Below are 24,620 nucleotides of genomic sequence, written 5' to 3' on the forward strand. Positions count from 1 at the left end.
CAATGCGTACGAAACTACCGCCGGCCGAGCTCGACACCTCGCCGTCGCGCAGACGAATTTTCGGGTTCGAGGCTCTTACGGTCCAACGAACCGTTCCAGCACGTACAGCCGCGACCTTGCTTGGTATCTTAATCCCTTGACAGGAGGTTGGCCGTCATATCGCCAACCAGCAAAGGTAAAAATAGAAACGAGGGGAGTAAGGAAAAGCAAGAAGCGACGAGATAGTGCCAGTCGTCGCAGAAGTTTCGAATGGTGTTGGCTTGCTGCTGTCGTTACGAGCTCGTTTCCAGTTTACAACCACTGAAAACTTCAGTTTGTTCGAGTACTTTACAATGAAATTTCGTTGCTGCGTTTTGAAATGCCCATGTAGTACGGGCAAATCGTCGAGGGTGTGCGACATCCCCGCCGGTGAAGAGATCTCCTTTCATGTGCTGCCCAACGACGAACCTCGGCGAAGCAAGTGGCTACGTTTTGTGAACTTTGCAAACGGAGGAGAAAGGGAGCTAAAGGAAGTACGAGTGTGCTCGCTTCATTTCCGACGAAGTGATTACGGCAGGGACCCTTACGTGAGCTCACTCCTGGGACATGCTGGCGCTCGTCGCCGACTTCGTCCAATCACCGTGAAAGCGCTCTGACCTTGGGGGAAAAAATGCCGTACACACCGTGCATTGACGCTCGTATCTTTCTGGTCGGAGCAGAGAGCTCGCGCGAACGGCTTTCCATACACGACACCGGCCAACTGGCATAAGCGATACTGCTACTGAAATTGAACTATTATTAACCGTAATAAAAATACGGCACATACGTACCAGTCTGTATTCGTCCGTCGCGACGGGGCTGACGAGGCAGCGGTGCCGACGGCTGGGCGTTCGTCTGTTGTGGCTATCGCGGAATGGTCGCTTTCCGGTCCCTCCGCGTATCCCACAACTCCTGCCGCTCGTGCACTTAGAAGCATTGAGCGTTCTAGTGGTATGAGGTTGTTAAATGCAAGCCCGAGCTTCTCGGCGAGAGTTTTGTTCTCCGGATGAGGCGATTCCATGACTAGGGCTGCGGGTGCACTAGGTTTTACTAGTATTTTTAAAATGGCCGCCGTCTCCGTTTCGGCACGAGTTCCGGTTCCTGTTTGATTCCCGCGTGTGGGTGCTATATGGAGTCGACATACTAAGTATCTGTTTCATGGACCGGCTCGTATGACGCCATTGTTCACGTCACGAAATGTGCAATTTAGCGGGAGATTTAAAATTTTGGCTTAAATTGCCTTATTTCTTAGCATCATTTGCTTCCGGGAAAGTGCTTGGGGTACTATGAAACACCTAATCTTTCGAATAAAACAAACTTTTGTTTTCTCTTCATGGCTCCTTTAATCCCAGGTAGTTATGTTCCTCCACTTGTTTATCTTGTAGCTGCCGATACTATATGTAAAATGAGATTTATTCTTTTTGTTTGCGATTGTGTACTGTCTTGTCGAAATTGATAAGAATCTTCCACTTATCGCACCATTCCGTTATTGCATCCAAAGCATAGTTAAAAACTTGCTGGTCGGCGACAGACACTATGGGGTAGCAATCGTCTGCGAACAGCCTAAGTCTTACAGGGGGCTTTACAACTTCAGCAATATCATTTAATATAGATATTAAACATAACCGGTGCCAACACCGAACCCTGCGGGGTGCCCGAGAAAACATTCAAAAACGAGAGCAGGCATCGTCAATTTCAACATATTGCGGCTAGTTAAATATGAAAATGACCAGTTTACTATTTGGGATGGGATGCCTGAGTTTTTCATTGTGGTTATTAGTTTTGAATGCGGAACTCTGTTGAACGCTCTTGTCAGGTCTACTAGTATTGCTTCAATCTGTGCCCCCTTGTCAAGCACCAGTGCCATCTCATAAACGGTAACTGCTAATTGATTTGTAGTTGAAAACCCTTTTTGAAAACTATACTGTACGTTACAAAGGAGGTTATTTTTGTCTGGAAAGCCATTTAGGTGTTTGGCAATTAAGTGTTCAAGAACTTTACAAACTGAGCAAGTAAGAGATATAGGTCATTAACTACAATAATCGGTGACAGCCTTTTCCAAAGGTTGGTTTCACTGGGGCAACAAGCCACTCGAGTGGTATACAAGCAGACTCAAGAGACTTTGCGCACAATTGTACCAGGAATCTAGCCAGCAACTCTGTGTATCTTTTAAGAAATGCGGTGAAAATGTTATCAGGTTTAGAGTATATTTGTAGGAACTAATCACAGGAGCAGCTCAGTAACACCCTCAATCGTAATATTGATATATCTGTAGCTATTGTTGGCGTGATGCATATTGGCCGGCGTGGGTAGCTGTGAGAAGACGCTCTGAAAATAGCAATTAAATGTTTCAGGAATTTTCTTTTTATCTGTAACTATGTGAGTACCGACAGCTATTTGATATATGCTTCTTGAGTCCTTGTTTGATATACATTGCCGAAATTTGAGTTTTCGGCAGCAAAGTGCCCAACGGTGGTCACATAGAAGCGCCCCGTAGCTTCTCGTAGTTTAGATTTCAACGTTGAGCCTATCTCGAGAAGGGCGGCGTCCCTGTTCTTCCTTTTGAGTTTTCCTTTTAAACGTAATCTCTCTGCTTACCCAAGGGTCGGCTGTGGTGATTATTTTAATTTTGTCTGGAATGAACTTATGGATGCAATAATTGCAGCATGACTTAAATTTTGCCCACAGGACATTAACATCATCATCATTAAATGTTAGTATTGCCTCTTCAAAATAGTGGACAATGTTTGGGTTATCCAGTGCGTTGTAGTCTTAGTTTTACAAATTTAGCATTGTTTAACTTGAATCCGTCTGGAAGCTTGCAGGAAAAATATACGAACTTGTCAGAGATTCTTTCATAAATCTCGGTGGTTCAGCTGGCTGAACACAGGATTAAAGCTAGAATTGAGGAGGCAGTGTTGGACCTAATACAGTCTGCGTGAGTTTATAAGCTAATAACGTGTCTAGGATATGATTTCGGAGTTCTTTATGTCAGCGGCGCCTGATGACATCAAGCACCAGTCAATGTGGGGCAGATTGAAGTCTCCCGTGTGGGCTCGATGGGCCCTGGCGGGCCTATGTGGGTCACAGGGTGCTTCCCCACGCCAGGAAATGGCCCATCCAAAATGCCCCAGAGACCTAGAGGTTCGCGGCGTCCACTCACCGACAAAGGCGACGACAGGCTCCAAAGGGCCAGGACGAACCAGGGGGTTTATTGGCCGAGTAGTACAGCGCATAATGAACTCCAAGACAGGGTTAAGAACTACACTGTACCGACGCGCGTCCTACTAAGGCCCCGCCGGACCGGGCGGGCATGGCCGAGGTTGCACGTGGCCGCTCGCGAGGTAAGGGTAGGCCTACCCTGCACGTCCGAGCAGGGCCAAAAGCAGGTCCCGGCCGAACGGCGCGGCGGGGAGAGAGAGAGAGACAAAACTTTATTAAACTGAGCTTGTCTTTAGCGTGAGAAGGTGGTGGTCGTTGTTATCAGCCCAACGACGACCGAGGCGGCCCTTGCGATCAGGGAGGTCTGTACCTCCCTGTCGTGGGATGCCAGTGCTTCCCTCCACTTCCTATACACCAGCCATGCTTATTCTCGTTTTGTGATTTTACTTTTGTTTTTGCTGACTTTACTTAGTGTTTAAGGTTTCACCCCTCATATATGACTATTGTTTTGGCGCTCTTTGCCCCAGTTGGCCTTGCGCCATAAACATCCAACCATCATCATCCTCCACTGCTCAGCTGTGGTGATTCCGGGATAGGGATTTTGGGGGCAGGCCCACAGAATGTGGGGTAGGGTTGCTGGGGCTGTGCAGAGGGTGCAGTTCGGGGATGGGACTTGTGTTGGGTGGATTAGGTGCAGGCGGGTTGGTGGGTGTGGGTGTGTGTTTGTTTGTATGAGCCTCCAGTCTTGCTCTTCGGCTGTTGTGAGTCCCGGGTGCGGGGTGCTAGCTTTCGGCGGCAGAGGCGGTAATGTTCCGTAATATCGGTATAGTTAAGGAGACTGTCTCTGGATGACCTTGCCTCGTGGGATGGGTCGGGCGCGACTCCAGCTCGGAGGGTAAGATCTCGAGCCTGAGAGTGTGCGGTTGGAGACGAGCCAACCTTGCGACAAGCAGCGCCCCGCTTATCCGGCTCCGATCTCCTTCATACCACAGAACAGGGAGGATTTTAGAGAAGCAAAGGTCTAGCTTTGCCTGTAGTGCCAGAAAAAGCGTAGTGGCGGCGTCGTGAACTACCGAGTACGCCCGCTTGATGGCGCTGTAAACACGGCTTTGTAAACATGGCGGATGCTTTTTGCACAGGCCGCTTGAGCTCCTTAATAACATGGCTGCCCTCGCACGGCGGCCGCCGGCTCGCTGCTCCACGGCCGGTCTCCTCCCGCGCGCGAAAGGAGCGTCGAGTTCGGCCGTGGCTGCTCCTGCTGGTTCCTGGCTGGCACGCTGGCCGCGTGTTTACTTGCGCCGCGCTAGTGAAGTGATGTTACGCCAGGTGACCAGATGGCCTCGACTGGCACAGACCACAGTGAGCAGCAAGTGAGAACAAATCGTTTATTGACATCCGCAAGTTTACAGAGGCCAGGACATCATTTCATTTCGATCGCTGCAATTGTACGTCGCTTTCGTGACAACATTTTTTTGCCATAACAACCCGTTCACTTGCGCTAAGATTTCCAACGAAGGGCACAAATGAGGTATTGGCGGCGACAACGGTTTCATTTGCACCGTCTTTCTAGCGGAGTGCATAACACTCACCTTCTGTTAGAAGAATCAAATATTCTGGCCTCGACAGCTGTCTTCCGATGCGGAATTTCCCACCACTCCACAAGCACTCAATTCCCGTGTTTTGCCAGTCCTCTCAACAACTGATGGACGCAAAAGCACATAACAGCAATAACAGTCACGAAACCAGTGCTCCGCGCACATAGAAACGGGGGGCCGTTGCAGCGGTTTCCATTTGAATTGGCGGCTTTGTGGTTGCGAATTCAGAAGCGAGGTGGTGCACCAGTCGGCTGTTCGTAAAAAGTTGCGTACATTTTTGCTCAACGGATGTTTGATGCGGAACTTGTTCAAAATATTTTTAAACAACACATTGTAAGCGAACTTTGTTGGCTCTCTGAGTCACGGTTCAATGTTTTGTGTTCTCTACCAAAAGTAACCTTTCGGTTGCGCCGTCTGGTGGACTTGATGGTCGAAAACAGCGCTGAAGGTTGGTCACGTGGGGCGTCGATTTTTACGCCGCCTATAGGGGAACCAGGGAACGTCCAAGCTTGACTGCCCATACCCCATCTGCCCGTCTGCCCTATCCGTGGAGCAAGAGCCCGGAGAGAGCTGAGCGCGGGGGAGAGGAGGCGGAAGGCTGGGCAAGGAGGAGCGGCAACGGAGCGGTTGGCGCCCGTCGGCCCGCGGGGTGACGTCACGTGCGCGGGAAAGCGCGCTCGTTCGAAGGCCACGCTCGCGTGAAGAGGAACAGGGGATCAAGCGGATCCCCACACCCGCAACAATAATATTTTGATCTCTGTACACGGCTAAATGATCATACAATTCAAATAAGAAGTCACAGGTAGCTCTTTGTGGCCGCTATAACAATATGGTTTCCCGAAATGTTGATTTTACAAATAACACATTAGTGGTCAAGGTTGGCAGCAGGCAGTGAAACAGACAAAGTCCCACCTTTACAAGGACTGCCGCACTACCTCCTCGTGTAAGTTCATCTTTGTGATAGCGTAAATATGAAGCCGGAATCACCGAATTATCAGGCATATCTGGGCGAAGCCAAGTTTCGGAGATGACATGTGGAAATGCTTCAGTTCCTCTTTTAGATGCGACGGCATCTCATTCACTCGCCTTGTCCCTCCCTACGGCGTTGTCGTTGTCCGTCCACACCCCTCCCCCATTCTCGCCGCGCGAGCTGCGCTCTCCGCCGCTCACCCCCTCTCCTCTCCGATAGCGAACACTCTCTCGCGAGGGGCATTGGATTGGCTTGGATTGGGATTGGATTGGATTAAAGTGGATTGTGTTGGATTGTGTTGCGTCATAGCCGCGCCACGTTGTGTCATAGTCGCGGCAGGGGGTTCACGGCACGTTTCACGCGATGGGAGAATCAACCTAACGGAAATAACAACGGAACCCCCTATGTGTCGCATCTACACAGGGGTTCCCGCGAGGGGAGGTGGGAGTAATTTTGTTGCACAAGCTTTGCTCATTAAGGCAGATAAGCCTAAAAATATTGGGTTGCTTTGAAGATTCAGAGCGTAATCCATTTACCTTGTTTATGTTGTGCAGTTTGTTGGGCATGCAGCCATGCAGCATGTGTTATGCAATATGCTGTGCAGCCGATATGGCAGAAGCGCTGTATGCCGATTACCAAGATATCGAGAATGCCCATCCAACGATAACGTCGAATGCCAAGCATGTTGTTTCACAGAACTGAAACCACAACTTGTTTGAATTTTTGAATTCTAATCTTTGACATCGTCCAAACACGTAGCACCTGTTACTGACGTCACTGCTGCTAGTTGGTGCGGCCGCCGCAAATCGCGCATGGTAGTTTTTCTTCTTTCAGGCTTTATAAAATAAATACCTTATCGCCCAGATAAACGATCATAAGTGTGGTCATTTAGCCAGTCTATGCAGTGCAAGCAAAAACAGGAGCTTGACAAATTCACTTCAGTCTCTTTAAAACTGCTGGCCCTTGCAGAATGTGGCCGTGACGCGGGTGACAATGAATGGCTTTGAGAAGAGCGAGAGCCTGGAGGATGGGGCCCTGGACAATGTTCGTGGCTCAACACCCAACAGCAACGTGGCCAGCCGGGAGCCCAATGGCAACCCTGTCTGTGAGGACAAGTTCCGGGCAGAGCCCCCCGCGCCCTTGCCGCCGCCTCGGACCTCTTCGTCACACAGCTACCTCAACAAGGTCTGCAAGATGGCTTCTCGAACTGAAGGTGACTGTCCTGCCCCCTTTTGCCTAAGTGCCATAGAGGGACGAAGACCTGTCTCTCCTTTCTTTGAATTACCGTGTTTACTTGATTGTACCACGATTTTTTTTTTCTTCTAAATTTTGCAACCTGAAGTGTCGACCCTCTCGTTACAATCATACAATCAAATGCCGAAAACCTAAAAAGTGCGATGATGCACCTTATTCTCATCGACGGCTACCATTTCGGCCATTTCGCGACCTATTTTGGCAACATGTGCAAGAGCCATTTGGATCCAGTACCAGCCAAGACTGGCTTTCTTTTTTACCCCCCCCCCCCTCCCCTTTGCTGGCAGTTTATACTTCGAAACAACTTTCTGTGGCAATGGAGAGAAAGCTGGGGGGAGGGGGGGAGGGGGGGATGGAGCTAACTGCTTTGTGCTACTGCGCCAAAATAGTTCCCGATAAACTAGTTTCAATTTCAGTTTCAGCGTGACAGGTAGGCATTTGCTACAGTTCATTTCTTCATATCAGTTCCAAGGTTGAATGTGCTCAACCACGATCACCCAGCATGCAGGCATATCGGTGTCTCCTTGCTTACGCTTCATTTGCTTCTCAACACAAGCCAACGGAATGAAGTAGAATTCTGTAAAATGCATAACTCTGTAGAATGAAATGCGGAAATGGCGGAGTCCCAGTTATGTCAGTCTCACTTGGGCATACATGTTGCAGACCCCTTACTTTGTTTGTTCTGACAGGTTTTAGTTCTCAAGCTTCTTAAAAATCTTATGTGGCGAATTAAGTGCCGAGCTTCCCAGGGAAAAGTAAGCTGCATGGCTGCCGTAAACAATGCCATGGTTTTTTTTTTTTTTTTAATAAGAGAACCTATGCGACGCCAGTGGCAAACACCGGAACCAAAAACACCCGAAAATTCAAAAACAAGGCGATCTGTTTCACATAGTCTGGCTAATAATTTAGTGGCATTATCAATGCAAGGCTAAAAACTAAGAACTCTGTATTTTTGAATTGATTAGGTTACACCCAGCAAATTATTTTTGTTGAACTGCTTCCAGTTGCGCAGCGAAACGGTGTGATTCGGCTTGTAGCCTTTACTGCATTGCCACAGAAAGTTGTCCCCGAGTATAGTAACAGCGGCATTGACGGTGTGTGCAGTGCTTTGCCTTTGTCTTGCGTCGTACTGTATGAAAGCCTCAGTGGTTTTCGTTTCGACTCCTCTTCAGCTCCCCTTGCGATGGCAACGTGTTGCGTTTAGAACGATGCCCGTTTCATGAGATCACGAGATGCCCTATTTTGATAGCTGCAGAAATTGGTAATTCAGCAGCTGCCCAAAGACTCCACGTTACTGAATCTACGATCTGCAGATGAAAGCACCAGCGGGAGCGCTTTTTCACGTGCGATCAGGGCAAAAAGGTTTCCGTGGGCCTCGCCATAGCTGCCACGTCAAATTGGAGAAGCGTGTTGCTGATTTTGTCACGTAACAGTGCAACCAGCTAATGGCGGTCAGTGTTGTACTGATACAGCTCAAAACAAGCTATATGAGCATCTTGCGAATCAAGTTCAAAGCCTCACAGGTGGCCGTCTAGTCAGTGTTCGAAAAATAAATGTGTTTTACCATACTTCCACTGGCCTTGCGTGAGTACTTTGGCTATTCTTCTTTTTCTTCTTCTTCTTCTTTTTCTTTTTTTTTCCCTTGACGTGACAAAATGTTACATCTCACGTTACTTTTGCGGTTTTATGTTTTTTTTCTAGATGCCATGAAAAGTCACCCCCTTTTGCATTACAGTCGAGTAAATACGGTACGTGCCAGCACACCCAAGTTGCCACGTTAGTCCCATGTCGGGAGGACAGCTGCTAAATTTACAGATCTCTATCACTCTCCTTCAAGGCGGGCTTGACTCGGGCAGAAAGTTTGCCCATACATGCGCTCGTGCTTGCCTCACAGAGCTACTCCTCCACAATTCCATCCTGCCGTATACATCCTCTAGAAAACACACGGCAACTTGGGTCAAAGAGCATTGAGGGCTGCTGTGGAATGCTGTGCTGGTGTGTGCACATTGCCAAGAAGGCAGGTTTTTATAAGATAAGGGACCAAGGTCTCGCTGATAGGCGTTGATAGCGGTCCTCACAAACATGTTTAGGGGCAAGGGAAGTGCAGTTGTGCCTGTCATTCTACTCGTACACAAGTAGTTAGCATCATTCCGCCCCTTACTGGCGTGAAAGCTAGATGAGCCAGTGGTCATCACAACAGGCAGTGCTGCACATGCAGATGCTCAACATTCTTTCACGAGTGCCACGATGCTTCCGGCTTGGAAGTACTCAACATTGCCATTCTGTGATCTACCCAGTTCCTCATGAAGAAGACTTGCTTATCACTTCTGGTACTTATGTGGAAGCATCATTTTCTGTTTGAACTGAATGTTTATTCTAATTGAAGCTCACCTTCTCTTGAGTGGGAAACCACTTCAGCTCAGCTCAATAATAAAAAAGTGTGGCTTTATTATTATTTTTTTAATAATGATTACGGTTGCAGCCAATTCAAGAGTACGGATGGCTAATTGCAGCAGCCAGAAGAAAAAAAAACACTACCAGAAAATTAGCAACTGGGTGACTGCAATAAAGTGCCAGTTGCAACATTCATAAAACGTAAAAAAAAAAATTAATACACATGCATGATGTGAGTGGATACTAATGTGTGAGTAGATATTGTGAGTAGACGTTAAAATTTTAATCCACACGCACCGGCTGAAGAACGATAGCGTTTTTTGACACAAAAATCCAAACCACCTGAAACTTACCCTGGTATTCTGAGTCCGTCCTCTATTCCAGCCTCTGGTCGAGGAGATCCTTGAAATCGATTTCCCCATGCATAATCGTTGTGGAATCCTCCCCTTAGCCGAGTGGAGGGAGCAAACGGAGTGGAGGAGGGACTCAGAATATGGCCCTTAGGCAAAACTTGAGTACATAACATAACAAAACTTTATTTCAGAAGGTGGACGCGTCGGTCAGCATGGGGAAGAAAGGAAGGTGGGGGGGGGGGAGAGTTTAAATGTTACATTCTGCGGTCGACGCCTGAAGAGCGCGCGAACTCCCACAGAGAAAGCAGCGTCTGCCTTGCAGTGGCGGGTTGCAGCGGGGTTGTCCATTCCACAAGCCGCTGGACGCCGGGCGGAAGATACTGTAAACGGAGCGTTTGAAGGCCGGGACAGTCCCACAACATGTGGTGGACAGTGGGCGTGGCTCCTGTGGAGCAAGAGGTGCAGGCAACTGTGGCCACAGATTGCGCAACCTCGACTTGAGTACAATGCTCGAGCTCAGCAATGAGCAGTTGTTCAGGGGCATAAGGTGGTGGCACTCCAGCGTTTGAATCCAAATGAGTTCATTTCTCACACTTTACAGTGCTCTCCTGCACTGGCCTTTCTGACGGTGCAACTTTTTATTATTCAGTTGTGCCGTTGTCTTATTGTAATTTTTTTTTCTTGTTGCCAAAAATTCAAACCTTATGTACAAGCAACTGAGTCATAAAATGCAAAGTTTATTTGTTCTACATTTATGTTATTTCCTTTCTTCATTCTTTTACCAAAAATTTGGGACCTTAGTTTTAAGAAGCAGTAAAGATCTCCTGATTCATTTGTTTGACATGAGCTTGTCATACTAAAGGTGTGCCCGAAAAGTTGGTGGTCGAATATTTTTAGGGAAAGCCACCTGATGGAGCAAGTTTCCTGCAAAAAGAAAGAAAAAGCCCACATGCAGCTACAAGCAAATGGTTCTAGCATAAAATGCAGTTCTTGTGATAAATGTCTGAACATAAATGTCTGAAAACAATGAATATACTTAAGGTTCTCTCCCATCAATCGTATGGTTCCGACAAAGAACTCCTACTACGGCTCTATACTGCTTTGGTTGGGTCTCGTTTAGACTATGGCAGTGTGGTATATGGGTCGGCGACTAAAACAGCGTTGCGAATGCTTGACCCAGTGCTACACTTGGGGCTACGGCTTGCGTCGGGTGCTTTTCGCACTAGCCCTGTCGAGAGTCTGTATGCCGAGTGTAATAAGTGGAGCCTTGAGAACCAACGGACATACATGGACTTACTTTATGCTTTTAAAATTTCATCGCTGAATAACCATCCTTTTTATCCTGTCTTTATCGACACATCAACATCACTGCTTTTTGTAAATCGCCCATCCGTTCCTCTGCCCTTTTCACTTAGAGTGAGAGAGCGAGCCTCGGATCTCAGTGCTTCGTTGTTAGATGTGTACAGGTCATCCTTTTCTAACAGTTTACCGCCTTGGCAAGTTCGCCCTGTGTCGTGCGACCTTTCTTTTATGAGACTTGACAAAAATCGTGTACCACGAGCTGCAATACTGCAGCACTTTCTGTCTTTGCAGTTTAAATACACATGTGCAGAATTTTATAGTGACGCTTCTAAACCTCCACTATGGTGTCGTGCGCTGCTCATGGTCCTAATTTCAATGCAGCCAGAACCATGAGCGTGCACACAACAATTTTTTCAGCAGAAGCGTATGGAATTTTCCTGATTGTACGACACATTCTTGAAAATCAAATTCCCAATTCCATCATTTATACAGATTCTTTGAGTGTTGTTCGCGCACTGTCATCGCACAAGCCCCCCAAAAACCACATAGTTAATCTTGTATTCAGCACTATCATGTCCGTGTATGCACAAAAGCACGAGCTGGTCCTCTGCTGGGTCCCAGGACACGCAGGGATCGCTGGGAATGAGTTGGCAGACGAGAGGGCCGGTGCTGCTGCACTCAGGAACACTGTGGACATTACAACGGTACCCTACACAGACCTCAAGCCACACATAAGACAACACCTGCGAAGAACATGGCAAACACACTGGGACGAACAGACAGACAACAAACTACATGTTATAAAGCCACACTTGGGACGGTACACATCTGACTTGCACAACAGACACTCGGAAGTCGCCTTGGGTAGGCTACGGATAGGGCACACGCATGCAACTCACTCGTATCTACTGACGGGATCTCCTAGACCCCAGTGCAGCAGGTGCGGAGAGGCCCTATCCGTAGTGCACATAGTAATAACATGCAAGGCACTTCACACAACACGACACAAACACTTCAGAGAACTCTACAGACAACATATTCCCCTACATCCATCGTTTTTTCTAGGTGACGATGCCATTGTTTCCGTGAAACGTGTGTCTGAGTATTTGTCAGAAGTCAAGTTTTTAAACCTCATTTCCTATCACACATAATCAAACTGGCCCTATACACCAGCCATCGCCATTATCTTTAATTGATTTTACTATGTTCGGTTGACACGCTTTTTTTTAACCTACCTTTTTGTGCTAACCACTTCACTTCATTAAATAACCTTGTCTCTGGCGCTCTTTGCCCTCGTTGGCCTTGCGCCATTAAACACTTACCATCATCATCAGTTCTTGTGATAAGGAGATGAGACGGAGGGAAGGAGGGGGAAAAAGAGGAATGGACAGAGACTGGAAGCACTTCCGAATATGAATAAGATATGTCGACGTGATACTTTTTTCAGTGACATTCTGCAAGAACTCGCATGAAGAGGCAGTTCTGTCTGTTTATGCTTGAAGAGGATTTCTCAGACAAGTACAGAGCTAGGAACATCATCATGAGCAGCTTTACAGAAGCCTTTATGAAATGGCCCACTGATGCTATTCTTATCTACAAATTCAAGTAGCTCTTAATCCCAACATTGCAAAGGTATAAACATGCATGAAATGCCTGCGAAAGTGGTGCGAGTTTGAAAACTTGTGGTGCGACCAACAGTTATGTGTTGAAACTCTACATATGCTGGTTTTAAACACCTGAAAAGGTGTTAGTGCTAATTTTCATTATTTCATTCGTGAAGGTGTAACCAAACTTTCTTTCAAATGGCTGTAAAAACTATTTCTCTAGGGCACTGTGTTGGGCTTGTTGGGGACAAGTTATAGAATTGTGAAGAGCGTACATATTTCACGAAGGACAGAGAGATGCTTGCAGCAAGCACAGTGCTTGTGTTGTGTGCATCTCTCTGTCTGTTAATAACTTTCCGTATAGTGCCCAATTTTTATTCACACACTTATGAAATAATCAAATATGAAAACAAGCCCCACTAAGTGCAAGTAAGTACTGTAGCATTACAAATAGTTCATTTTTAGCTCTTTGCTGCCTGTTACAAAGTTGTGTCTTGACACTTTGTAGAACAACTGCATGCACTTACAGGGGAGTGTGCAGGCAAGAATCTTCTGTTGCCTGTGCACTATTGCTCTTATTTCATTTGGAAGCAACCAGTCGAGCCGAATTATTGGGATTTTTCAATTCCCAGTCCTGGTGCAATTGAACAAGGTAATTCAGCCAGGTGCCAAAGCACATGTGCCCAATATGCACCTCACAAGGGAGCGTGCTGCTCAAGAGTGTTTTGCCACTTCTGCGAGGTGAACTCCCCAAGTTGGCCAGTGCCTATGCAGACAGCACTGTGAAGTTTCTGCTTCAGCTTAGCTAGCTGGAATGTAGGGGGTGGGAGGTTTCTGTCCCACACGGCGTGGTCATGGTGGAGACGGGCAGCAAGCATTCTTTGCTGGAGTGTTTGCCTGCCTGAGGAGTGTCTGACGCCTGTCCTGCACAGGTCCCTCTGGCAAAGGCCAGTGGCCCCGGCCAGCGCCACACAGCAGCAGCTTTGACGAGTGCACCTCCATGGAGTACCGGCAGGTGGCCCGCAAGCCTGCCCGCCCAAAGTCCGAGATCTTCTTCTCGCAGGACAAGGGACCCAAAACTCCTCGATGCCCCTCCATGACGTTTGAGGTCAGCTTGCCCCCCTGAGGGCCTCACAGAAAAGGGTTTGCGGTGTAGAGCTAACACTTCCCAGTGGCCACAGAAGTAAGATTTGGAATCTAATGAGCACGTGATCAAACTCTTTAGTTCAGCCCTTATTTCCCTTCGCATAACAGAAATTTAAAATCTGAATAAACCTGGAATGCGTTCATTCTGTATGAGACATCGACTTAAATTTATCTGCTTTAATTTTCTAGTGGATGCATTTCTGAAAACTTAAATGAGCAATATGATTAGTTAGATGCAAAGATCATGTTCTGTATTTTTCTGACTTTTTCATGTCTTGTAAAAAAAATTCAGTGCCATTCCATTCTATAGGAGGATGACCGGTTGAGTGGTTTGTGGATTACCGTGGTAACCATGGTGCAACATTTTTGTTTCAATTCAACCAGCTTCATTTGAACCGGCTTGATGCTTAGTGAGAATTATTCGTTGCGCAATGCAGTACATTATGTGCGAGATGCTGAGAGTCAGGTTCAGCTAGGGGTTCTTTAGTGTGTACACCATGTTCTTTTTGAGCAGCAGGCATTAGTGCCCAGGCCTGGTTATATTTTCAGAGGGAAACTAACTTAACAGAGGTAACATATGTTCCTAGCTTTGGTTGCAGTTTAGGTGAGTGACAGAATGTAGGTTACAAGCTTGCGTGGCCTCCTAAATGCAGTACTGCTAACGTAAAGCAATAAAATAGGTGTACCCTTGTTCATTGTACTTCTGCTTTCATGAAATGAGGCCTCATTATTGGTGCTAGGTCCTGTAAAAGTGCACGTCTGCCAGAGGTGCACTCTGAGTGTCCTGATGCAAATGTACAACTTTTCTATTAATGTTCCAAAGGTAGGCAGACAAAACTGGTGGGGAGCAGTAGAAGGCTGTTCCTGAGCTGAACCTGAAGGGAAAATCTGTTCTGCTCTTCGAGGGTTATTGTATCATGGGCAGAGCATATTACTGCCCGCAAGTTATTTATTACAAGCCGTGGCCATGCTGGACGCTACAAAAAGTACATGTGGTAGAGCTTGCACGAACAGGAGTGCCATAGTGCGCTTTAATTGAAACGAAGGACAAGTTGTAATTTATAAGCTCCAGAGAAAGTGATCTGTCAATTTTGAAGTTAACAGTAGGAGCTGTTGGCTGCTTCTGTTTCTTTTAGTATTTGTTGTTTCGTATTTGTCACTTGTTACAAGTAGTGGTTGTGTAGTTGAAAGTGGTGAACCGTAATGAGTTTCTTGCGACAATTCTCATTAATTTTTTGTTGTGAAATGCTCGGCCGTGTGTATGGGTGCTTCATTTTCTATGCAATTTTGTTGCGCAGGGGAACATGACTTTTGGCAGGATAGAGGCCTATGTACGGCTGGAACAATTAGGAGAAGGGTCGTACGCTACAGTGTATAGAGGCTATAGCAAGTAAGTACCACACCTTGGTTCCCACTGCATCTTTCGTTCGCACACACATTAGAAAATGTCCATTCAAATGTGTCTGTTTTGTATGCTAGCACCAAGATTGTGTGTTATCTAGTGTGGAGGAACTGCACCTTATCGGTGGAGTGCGTGTGAAAGGTCGAGGGTACTTAATGCAGGCGGTTAGCCGACCTTGTGCTTTTTTGTTTGCTGCGAGCCGCTGTTGATAAACAATCCCTAAATCGTTGGTCGCGTAACTCTACCCTTGTTGTTATGTTTGGGCCCGGAAGGAGCATTGACCAGCATCGACCACACGGACGGCTCGACACGAGTGCTGGCAAGCGTGTGTTTATGTCATGCTAGGTTTGTGCGAGGGAAGAGAATATGAGGTGGCAGGGATCGACAGACGGGGTGAGGTGAAGGCGCCCTCCTGAGTGGCCCCTAGCCGGGCAGCTGGGCTTGCACGATATTCAGAACTGCGCTTTTCGCCCACGGCTGGCTCAGTAGAGTTTGCGTGGCCGGTGTAGGCAGGCACCCCAGCCGCTCGAGCATTTAAAAGCAATGAAAGGGAAATGGGAGAAACAAATGCCATCTTTATTTACTCATTTCTCAGCAAATAATGCATCATTGCTCATCAAGTAAAAGCCGAGGTAGCTACGAAACGCATGATCTTTCAGCTAAAACAAATTTCATTCAGCCTTGAATGTCCCTTTAAACCAAAACAATGTTTTTGCCTTACATGCGGTAATGTGGTAATCTCCCGCAGGAACTGGCGCAGATTAGAGATACAGTACAGTTCAGGTAATCGCTGTTAAAAATGCCACCCAATTGACTTCGCTTAGTTTGCGTGCATTTCTTTCTCCCTGATAGCACGTTTTCGATTATCTGCATGTCTTTAAAAATTGCTTTGATCCTTCTTCTGGCATCTTCAACTTCTTCTTAATTGCTTTTGCTCTTTATTTTTCCTCTTGTGACCCGCCGCCCTACTTTTTAAATCAATTGCTTGTCAAGTTCGTTTATGTCTCGCGTGATTTTTCACCTGTGAATTTTTCATTCTGTGTGTATGCCATAAACTTTTTACCACTCCTTCCGCCTTTTTATTTTATTTTTTTCTCCACTTGTGACCCGCCCTCCCGTGCAGTTTTTCAAATCAATTGTTTGTCAAATGCTTTGTTAATATCTCGCGTGGTTTTTTTGCCAGTGATTTTTCTTTTGAGCTCACCGCTCGTGTAATGCCTGTCGACCAGGCCTTTGAGGTACTAAAATAAATAAATAAATGTAAAAGTTAAACCCGCAAATTTAAAATACATAAAAGCTGGCCCAAAATTGGATATTAGTATTAAGTACCGATATTTTCAGTTTAATTTGTGCATAGCCAAGTTAATTTTTTTACAAACATAGTGATAAAAAGGGATTTTGAAGGGCAGGACAATTTTTGCGCACTTGTGTTTTTGTGGACTTGTATTCGATAAAATGAAAAAAAAACTGAAAACGGTTATAGACAAAAATGGAGACAATGTTACTGAAGCAACGCATTTAGAAGAAATAGCGAGAATTACCATACGAAAGAAAATTAACTTGAGGCACATGTTTTTGAATGCTTTTGACGATGCGCAATTGCTTCATGTATAGTGAAAAGAGGTGCCTACTGGTTGTCCCTGTATGACCCGACACCTCGTTGCAACTGCAGCTGATCTGGATGAGTGCTCAGCCCGTCTCTGTCCGTGTCGTTTCAGTCTCATGAGCAAAGTGGTGGCACTCAAGGAAATCAGGCTGCAGCCTGAGGAGGGCACACCCTTTACGGCAATCAGAGAAGGTGAGCCACCCCCGTGGGAGAGGGGAGAATGACTCTGGAGGACTGCTATTCAGTTGGGCAGCACACGCAAAGATAAAGAAAGATTACAAAACAAGCACGGCTCAAAAAATTGCAGCAATAATATGTACGTTCTCTCTCTCTCTCTCTCTCTCTCTCTCTGCTCCGGTAATAACGAAATGGTAAAAGAAAAAAAATATTTAACAAAGGTCTTCATAGCATGTGGACCACTACTTCATCATGAAAGAACAGAAGAAAAAAAAAGACTGCACGTTAACTGTGTATAGCCAGGTACACAGGTGGCAGTGTAGGATACTGTGGTGCATTTTACACAAAAACAGTGAGACCAACTTTGGAGGCCTCTAAGGTAACTTGCTTGGGTAAACCATGTTTATTTTTTATTATTATTATTATTTTTTTAAAGAGGTACATGGCCTCCCCAAACGTTTGGACGTTCGGCCGAGGTCTACTAACCCTGCCTGCCTTGTGTTGCCAGCCAGCTTTTTCTGGCCTGTGCTGCCTTTTTTTGTCATTGTTAACATGTGCACATTTCAAGCACCCTTTCTAGCACCGACACACGTGTGTGGTTCAGGAAGGCTCAAAATACGTGCGTCAAAAGGTGTGGCAGAAAATAGGAGGTTGGAATGAAAGCGCGCACGGCGCATTTTAAAGATCCCCAGGTGGTGAAAATTAATCTGGAGCCCTTCCACTACGGCACGCCTCATCGCCTGCATTGCGTCGGCGCATTAAAACCCTACAATCAAATCAAAATCAAACGAAAGCGTGCATGTTTTTGAATGAGCAGCATGTGCTCAGTTATCTTAAGTTTCTCAAGTGTATTTCAAGTGAGTTTGTATTTAAATGTATCAAGTTTCAATAAACTTAATTCCTTAATTTCACCAACTGCTTCATTTTTATAACTTGCTAACAGCCATGAAACATTTCTCCATTTGTCATTTGGTTACGAGAAGGTGAGAGAGTCTTCGCGTAAGCAATGTCTCTTTTTGAAGTGAAGTCAGTTGGAAGCCTTTGCTTGTTTCACAACCCTGTCGTTGTGCTGCTCTAAGTCAAGAAGCTTGCCAGGCCCACCAATGCTATGCCTTGTCAAGCAAGTCTGGTGAACACGTTCAGGTTGCCACGCTTGTTACTAAGGTAGGAGAGTCTTGTGAAGCCCCTTGGTAATTTATCCATAGTTCTAAAAACAGTGCCAGCGACTGGAAAGAATGATTGCAGCTGTCCTTTCCCCTCGAATTTCTTTCCTGAGTCTGCAGTAAAGTGCTTCGAATTATTTAGGTAGAGTAACAAGCACTGTGGCATTGGGATTTGGGTAGGGTGACCAGACGTCCTGTTTTGGCCAGGGCAGTCCTGTTTTTTGAGGTCCGCTTCTGGCATCCCGTCTTTTTGTCCCGATAAACAATAATGTCCTGTTTTTGCAGGACTGCATAATTTCAAAATTGGTGCCAAGCAGTTTAACCAAAAATATGCCGACCTGTTGCAAGCATATTTTGCAAATTGACCTTGAGTACTTTAAAGTATTTACCAAGACTTTACAATTCAGATCTAATCTTACCCGAAGTGCACTTTGAAGTTTCGTACCGAAGACGACCAGTGGACCATTGTCAAGGAAAACATTGCAAATAAGCTGGAAGATTGGGACTCTTCAGGTATTTCGGTCTCTGAGAGATGGGTACAAGTAATTAAACAGATGACAACAGGATCTGCACTGCGCTGAGATTTCACGCGTCGCGGAACTGGCCACGTGTTTTTTCGGAACCATGGCTCTAGTAAAGCGGTTTTTTTTTATTATTATTATTATTATTATTAACTCTGCGTGGACATCAACCTTCTGTCAACATTGTGTACCAGGTTACTTGTACAGCTGCACTTTTCGTGCGTGCAAAGAAATTTTCAACAGAGTGTTGCAGGATAAACTCTTGCTTAATAAATCCAACCATCAGCAAATTATGCCGAAAAAGGACCTTAAGTGGTACCTTCAAAATTAATACACGTAATGGAACTGTGAGTGGGACTGTTACCTCAGCCTGAAATAGGGCGTAGTGCGAAATGTAATCTTTTAAATAAGAGCAGTTCTCGCATTAAGGGGGGACGTGGCTTTCAAAATCAACTTTTTTATTTCTGAGTGGATTTTGATGAAAATTGGCACAGCAACTGGAAATGCTTCTGTGATAACACCATAAAAATTTCAAGATAATATTTTGATAACTTTTTTATTTATTAAATTTTCTTTCTGTTCCGCTTGTACCGAGCTTGAGCGACTTATAAAACACGATAGAAAACTTGTTCGAAGTGCTTTGCATTCCCAAATGAATGGGCGAGGTCGTGACAGTTTTAGAATTTTTTTTTTACAAAACAATATTTTTTAGTTTTCATTTTTTTAGAGGTTAATGTGCAACAGGCATGTCGACTGTGAACGACTATTTGAATAAAAAAGTCACAAAAAACAAATCTGGAAAACCAAAAGTGTCACGACCTGAACTGTTCATCAAGGAATGTAATGCAAGAAACGGAATCAAAATAGACCCAGTGGTCACGAAGAAATCCCTGGTACAAGCGACATAGGTGGCAAAAAAAACTGTTTTGAGAAAACGGCTTCCGAAGTTGCAACATAGGTTTCACTTATCAAAAGTCGCCACGGTTGCAGCCTTTCATGTCCTTTTGAACATGGGGCTTCTGGAAGGCCTTGCCTTGAAATTGGAGTGCCTTTTACAGCCTTTCTCTTTCCAGAAAACATCATTTTCAGCTCCTCCGTGAAGAGTACATACCCCCTTTGCAAACCAAACGGAGGGGAAGATGGGTTTCAATGGGCTTTCAATGCAAAGTAGGTTAGCTGGTTGGCTGTATCGCAGTGGACAACCTCCTTTTGCAGTGTTGTCACCATGGCAACAAGTTAAGCATTTTTTTTACTTAAATTTGAACATTTTTGGCTTTTTTTATGTTTTATCTTGCCTGGCACAGCAACTTAGTACTCATACATGCAGGTGTTCATTGCCAAAAGTTTGCATACCACAAGGATGAAAATGAGCTACTTTGAAGCTTGGTAGAGTATTCTGCATAACTCCCAACTTCAATGCAAGAGCATATTTTTTTACTACTTTTGACATTCAAGGCATCCAATATTTCTCGCAGCACAGCCAGTATGCCCTAAGCAATGGTATCAATAATTTCCCTAAAAAAAATCACTGTTAAATGCTGCCACAGTAACGTACATTTTTAACGCACAGAGCATATTTTTATTCCTATATTACTAACTCAAACCTGTTTGCATGAAAATTACAAGTGCACAGGAAAAAAAAAACGTAGCGCAAGAAAGGCGATATGGCTCGCGCGCATCGCAGCGCACGCTTACCGCGACATATCGTACTTTGATTATCCCTGATATGGCTTGTCAGGTCGCTTTTAAGATTAAATCTAACGTCGCAGGCATTAATTACAACTAGTGGCATTCAATCGTAACCGGTTGCCCAGTCATGTGATGCTCCAATGCGCGTCGGCTATGCCGTGCGCGCCGCAGCGTTTGACGCGTCGACCGTTTCTTTCTCAAGGCTAGCATGCCCACAGTCAAAACACAGCAATAACTAAGCGTGTAAACATCGCAAATCCGACTAAAAGTTCACTTCACGAACCGCTATCGCAAGCGCGCACACCGCGTCACCCTCCAAGGTCTGGCGACGGTAGAGTCACGCGCACCACGAAGCGTTCGATGACCTCCGCGTTTCGAGCCACACAACTTCCCGTAATCTGGCTCGTTATCTCTGGCATTCCCATCGCGATAACGTGCGTGTTGAATACCACAGATTGAGTGTTGAATACCACAGATTGAACAGAAACTCGGCCGAGCGAAGCGGCGAAAATGAACTCCATCCGCTCGCTACGCAGCTCAGGCGGCCGCCATCTTGCGTTGCGCCCGCGACATCCAATCAGGAGGGTCAATGTTCTGCGCCCCGACCGAAGGACCAATAGCGCTTCAGCATCTATTTCTAGTTTCGTTTGTGCGTCGTTTCTTTTCTGCCGTTTGTGCGTTTGTGAATAAACGAAGATACAAGAGACGAGCGGAACCGGAAAGACGATCGCTCGGCCGATCTAACCATATCAAAATGGCCGCGCCCGGTGGCACCGTTGCGGAGATAGAGCGCTCCGAAAATTGCCGTTTTTTCGCCCTTTTGCACTGATAGTTTGTCACCGCGCCTGACAAAAGTATTTCTTTATGCCACTTTGCGACGCTTTTCAGCGTAAAAACTTTGCAGGCGCACAGAATAGGAAACATAGAAGCCGAATATGTGGGTTTCAAAAAAACGATGTTTTGGTCATTTTTCCGAAGTTGAAAGCCGCGTCCCCCCTTAAAATGTTTTCCCAGAAATGACAAACCTTTGTCTTTTTTACGTCCCCTCTCCCCACTGGGGTGTCCCGTTTTTTTACCTCCAGGAATATGGTCACCCTAGATTTGGGGCACAAAGTACTTTTTCTCATTCACATATGGCGTGACTTGGCATATGCTTATATTTGTGCTGATGTATCTTCAATGTTTCTTTTCTCTTTAGCATCCTTGTTGCGGGGTCTAAAGCACGCCAATATAGTTACACTTCATGACATCATTCATACTAAGGACACGTTGACATTCGTGTTTGAATATGTGGTGAGTGCAGTTTGGCAGTTCCTTCTGAGACAGCTACATTGATTTGCATGCTTTTCAGTCCCTGCCAACCTCAGTGTCTTTTTTTTTTTTTTTTTTTTCTTCCCCCTCTTGTTTTTTTACAGCACACAGATCTAAGCCAGTATCTAGAAAAGCACCCTGGTGGTTTGAATCCCAAGAATGTTAAGGTAAAAAATGGGATTGCATTTGCTTTAGAGGTACACAGTAATGCAGTGGGCCTGAAAGACCTTTGTTTCTTTTCAGCTGTTCCTGTTTCAGCTTTTACGGGGCCTCTCCTATTGTCACGAACGAGTGATTCTCCACAGGTGCATACAATCGCTCGTTTCCCTCTCGTTTTCCTGCGGTCTTTTTTAGAGTTTGAGGGCACTTTTGTGGAGATTAGGCCCTTTTTTTAATGTTCTGTGGTACTGCAGGATTGTCAGCTCCAGCACCCCCGAGGAAGTGCATTTTGAAAGACATAAACTTGCATTCTCTGTCACCACAGATGTGATTCGCATGAGACTTGTGGCCTGGCAAAGAAAGAAAAAGGAACATTTTTAGTAAACAGGATACGTCCTCAGTGTGACTATAAAATAAGCGCTCTGTAATTCTGCTTTACATTGTTGTGCATTTTGATACATGATTAACAACCAGGCTTCATAAAATGAGGCCTGAAGAGCGTCTAAGGTGGGCAAAGTTGATATCTTAGTATTTGTGTGCACCTAGCCGTTGCGCTTTCCTGCATTTGGCAAAGCTCATAAGAGGGGTACAAGACACAGCATTCCATGCACTATGAGGTTCGCCCACCTTAGTTAAACGCTTTAATGGGTTAAATGCCGTACATAGCCTGGCACATGTTGTGGCTCGCGAGGGGCGACTTTGTGGAAGGCATTGTCAGTGCACACAATTTTTAGCACTGCTCTTAAGAAGGTGATGGTTTGTCCTGGCTTGCTTACCCTGTTTGACCTTTCCAGAGATCTGAAACCCCAGAATCTTCTCATCAGTGAACAAGGGGAGCTGAAGCTTGCAGACTTTGGCAAGTATAACTTGAGCATGCTTGTGAGCGACTTGAATACTTCAGTAAAATTTCATCTTTATGACCTTGTAACTGCTAGTGCGATGAAATGTCTTGAAACACAGCTACAAATTAGTTTGATACTTTTTGAAGTTCCTTTTGAAGTTATAAGTCATTAGTTGCTGAAGGGAGTGTAACTTTTCTTCAAATTTTGAGGCAGCAAAGTCAAGAGCTAGCAGACTTGCAGTATCTCGGGTTAGGCATGCAGGGAAGGTGCAGTATTTTAGACAAGAGCACGTGGTGAGGAATGCAATGTAATTTCTTAAAGGAAAGAATAGTACTATAAAAACATTGCACAGCCCTGCCAGCAATGGCTGTACGCACGACCACACATATTTTTCATTATCAGTTACAAAAGGTCTAAATTCAAATCCCAACTCCCAACAAATCCCAATGAAGAGTTTTTTGTTTTTCTATCACTTAATTTATTAGTATATATGTATGCATTGTTTTTCTTAGTAGCGGTGAAGTGGCAAGTTTTAGGACTCTATCAGAACAGGGCACAGAAAGCACTTTGGGAACTCACTTTTACGTGGCACTTGCTCACTTCATGGTACAGTCTTTTAAGAGGGTGGGAGTGGCGTCAACTTCTAGGTAATGGTCGACACAGCTTGCATAAAAACACTTTATTTTTCGGTATTTCCTTAAAAAGTTATGTGTCTCCTCAAATTTTGCAAGCATTTTTTGCTATTTACTTGCAAAGGGTTCTTTATAAAATTACCTTCAGCTGAAATGGCAAACTCTGCACCTTTTAAATGACCTGGATGGTTTCATTACATGGTTTTTGTAAACTCTGGCAGCAAGCACCACAATGGCTGACCTTCACAAGTCTGTAATGTTTCTTTCAACTTCGCCTGGCTGTGGCACTGGGGATTCATGCATATAGTATTGCCAGCCTGCGGTCAGTTGCACTCAACAGCCATGCCGTGGGATCACTGTCTGCGGTTTGGGTCTGCTGCTCGCAGACTAAGAGGCGAGAGGTGACCATCTTTGGCGATAATTATTGCGTGTTCACCCAAAAATCCTGTCAGCTGGGCCGGACATTGACATGACAGTGAGCGCAGAAATTGAGCAAGTTCAACCCCTTGGGCGTCAGCACGATTGCTAGAGAGGCTTCAGCCGGTCCCTTCAGCTTTCAGGGTCACCTCGCCATGGTGGTGTTGGTGACAGTGTAGCACTGTGTCTAGTTTGTCAGATGAGAAGACTTCTCCCTCTCTCTGCTGAACGACTCGCTATGTTGGGAGAGTGACCCTGTTACTCGAAAGGACTGCCAATTTTTGTAAATAATACTGTCTCAATCGGTTGTAGTGAATGAAGCCTTTGTAGCAAAGTAGGCAATTAAAACAAAGCAGTCATGAAGTCCTGTTTCTGCTGGTACTTTTTTACGTCTGAGGCTGGATATAATTAAAAATTTGATACGATTAAGTATTTTAGATTCCTGTTTCATTTATGTATTCATTCATTCATTCATTCATTCATTCATTCATTCATTCATTCCAAATACCTACAGTGCCCGGTAAGTTATATTGTAACGGGTGTAATTAGTAATTACAATAAGTAAATACACAACAGCAAGCTAGGGAATCGGACTAGAGGTTTGTCTTTTAACAAGTCAGAACTAGCAACAAGTTATGGTCAGCAGCAACTAATTCAAACAGCAGGACTCGGAAAACAATTTCAGGGGCAGTCGCAACATTTGGTGATCGTACAATTTCGTTTGGGAGCATGTTCCAATGGTCAATTGTATTGGGAAATAACGACGAATGCTTAAATACATTGATACATCACTGGTAAGGTCTTTTTTTTTTTAATCTGTCGTTATGACACATAATTTGATGTTTTTAGGTAAGTATTTTTGTCAATTTAAGTTAATCCTATTTTAATGTTATGGAGAGTCTA

The 24,620-nt window shown here is 45.3% G+C and overlaps 1 protein-coding gene across 4 annotated transcripts in view; it reads left to right on the forward strand.

Annotated features, from left to right (window-relative positions):
• The window catches only part of LOC144156262 (cyclin-dependent kinase 14-like), a 172,319-nt gene that overhangs the window by 122,854 nt on the left and 24,845 nt on the right, over window positions 1–24,620 (forward strand). For all 4 annotated transcript variants that reach the window (XR_013319731.1, XR_013319730.1, XM_077688189.1 and 1 more), the window contains 8 exons: window positions 6,715–6,958; window positions 13,585–13,760; window positions 15,097–15,188; window positions 16,919–16,998; window positions 21,555–21,649; window positions 21,772–21,834; window positions 21,911–21,972; window positions 22,621–22,682. Coding sequence is in view for 2 of the 4 variants with exons in the window: in XM_077688188.1 (XP_077544314.1) it covers window positions 6,715–6,958; window positions 13,585–13,760; window positions 15,097–15,188; window positions 16,919–16,998; window positions 21,555–21,649; window positions 21,772–21,834; window positions 21,911–21,972; window positions 22,621–22,682 (874 nt within the window). In the remaining 2 variants the exon portion in view is untranslated. The remainder of the gene's footprint in view (window positions 1–6,714; window positions 6,959–13,584; window positions 13,761–15,096; window positions 15,189–16,918; window positions 16,999–21,554; window positions 21,650–21,771; window positions 21,835–21,910; window positions 21,973–22,620; window positions 22,683–24,620) is intronic.

This window comes from Haemaphysalis longicornis, unplaced genomic scaffold (assembly GCF_048455015.1).
Source record: "Haemaphysalis longicornis isolate Haplotype H1 unplaced genomic scaffold, Haemaphysalis longicornis Haplotype H1 scaffold_1, whole genome shotgun sequence".
NCBI lineage: Eukaryota > Metazoa > Arthropoda > Arachnida > Ixodida > Ixodidae > Haemaphysalis > Haemaphysalis longicornis.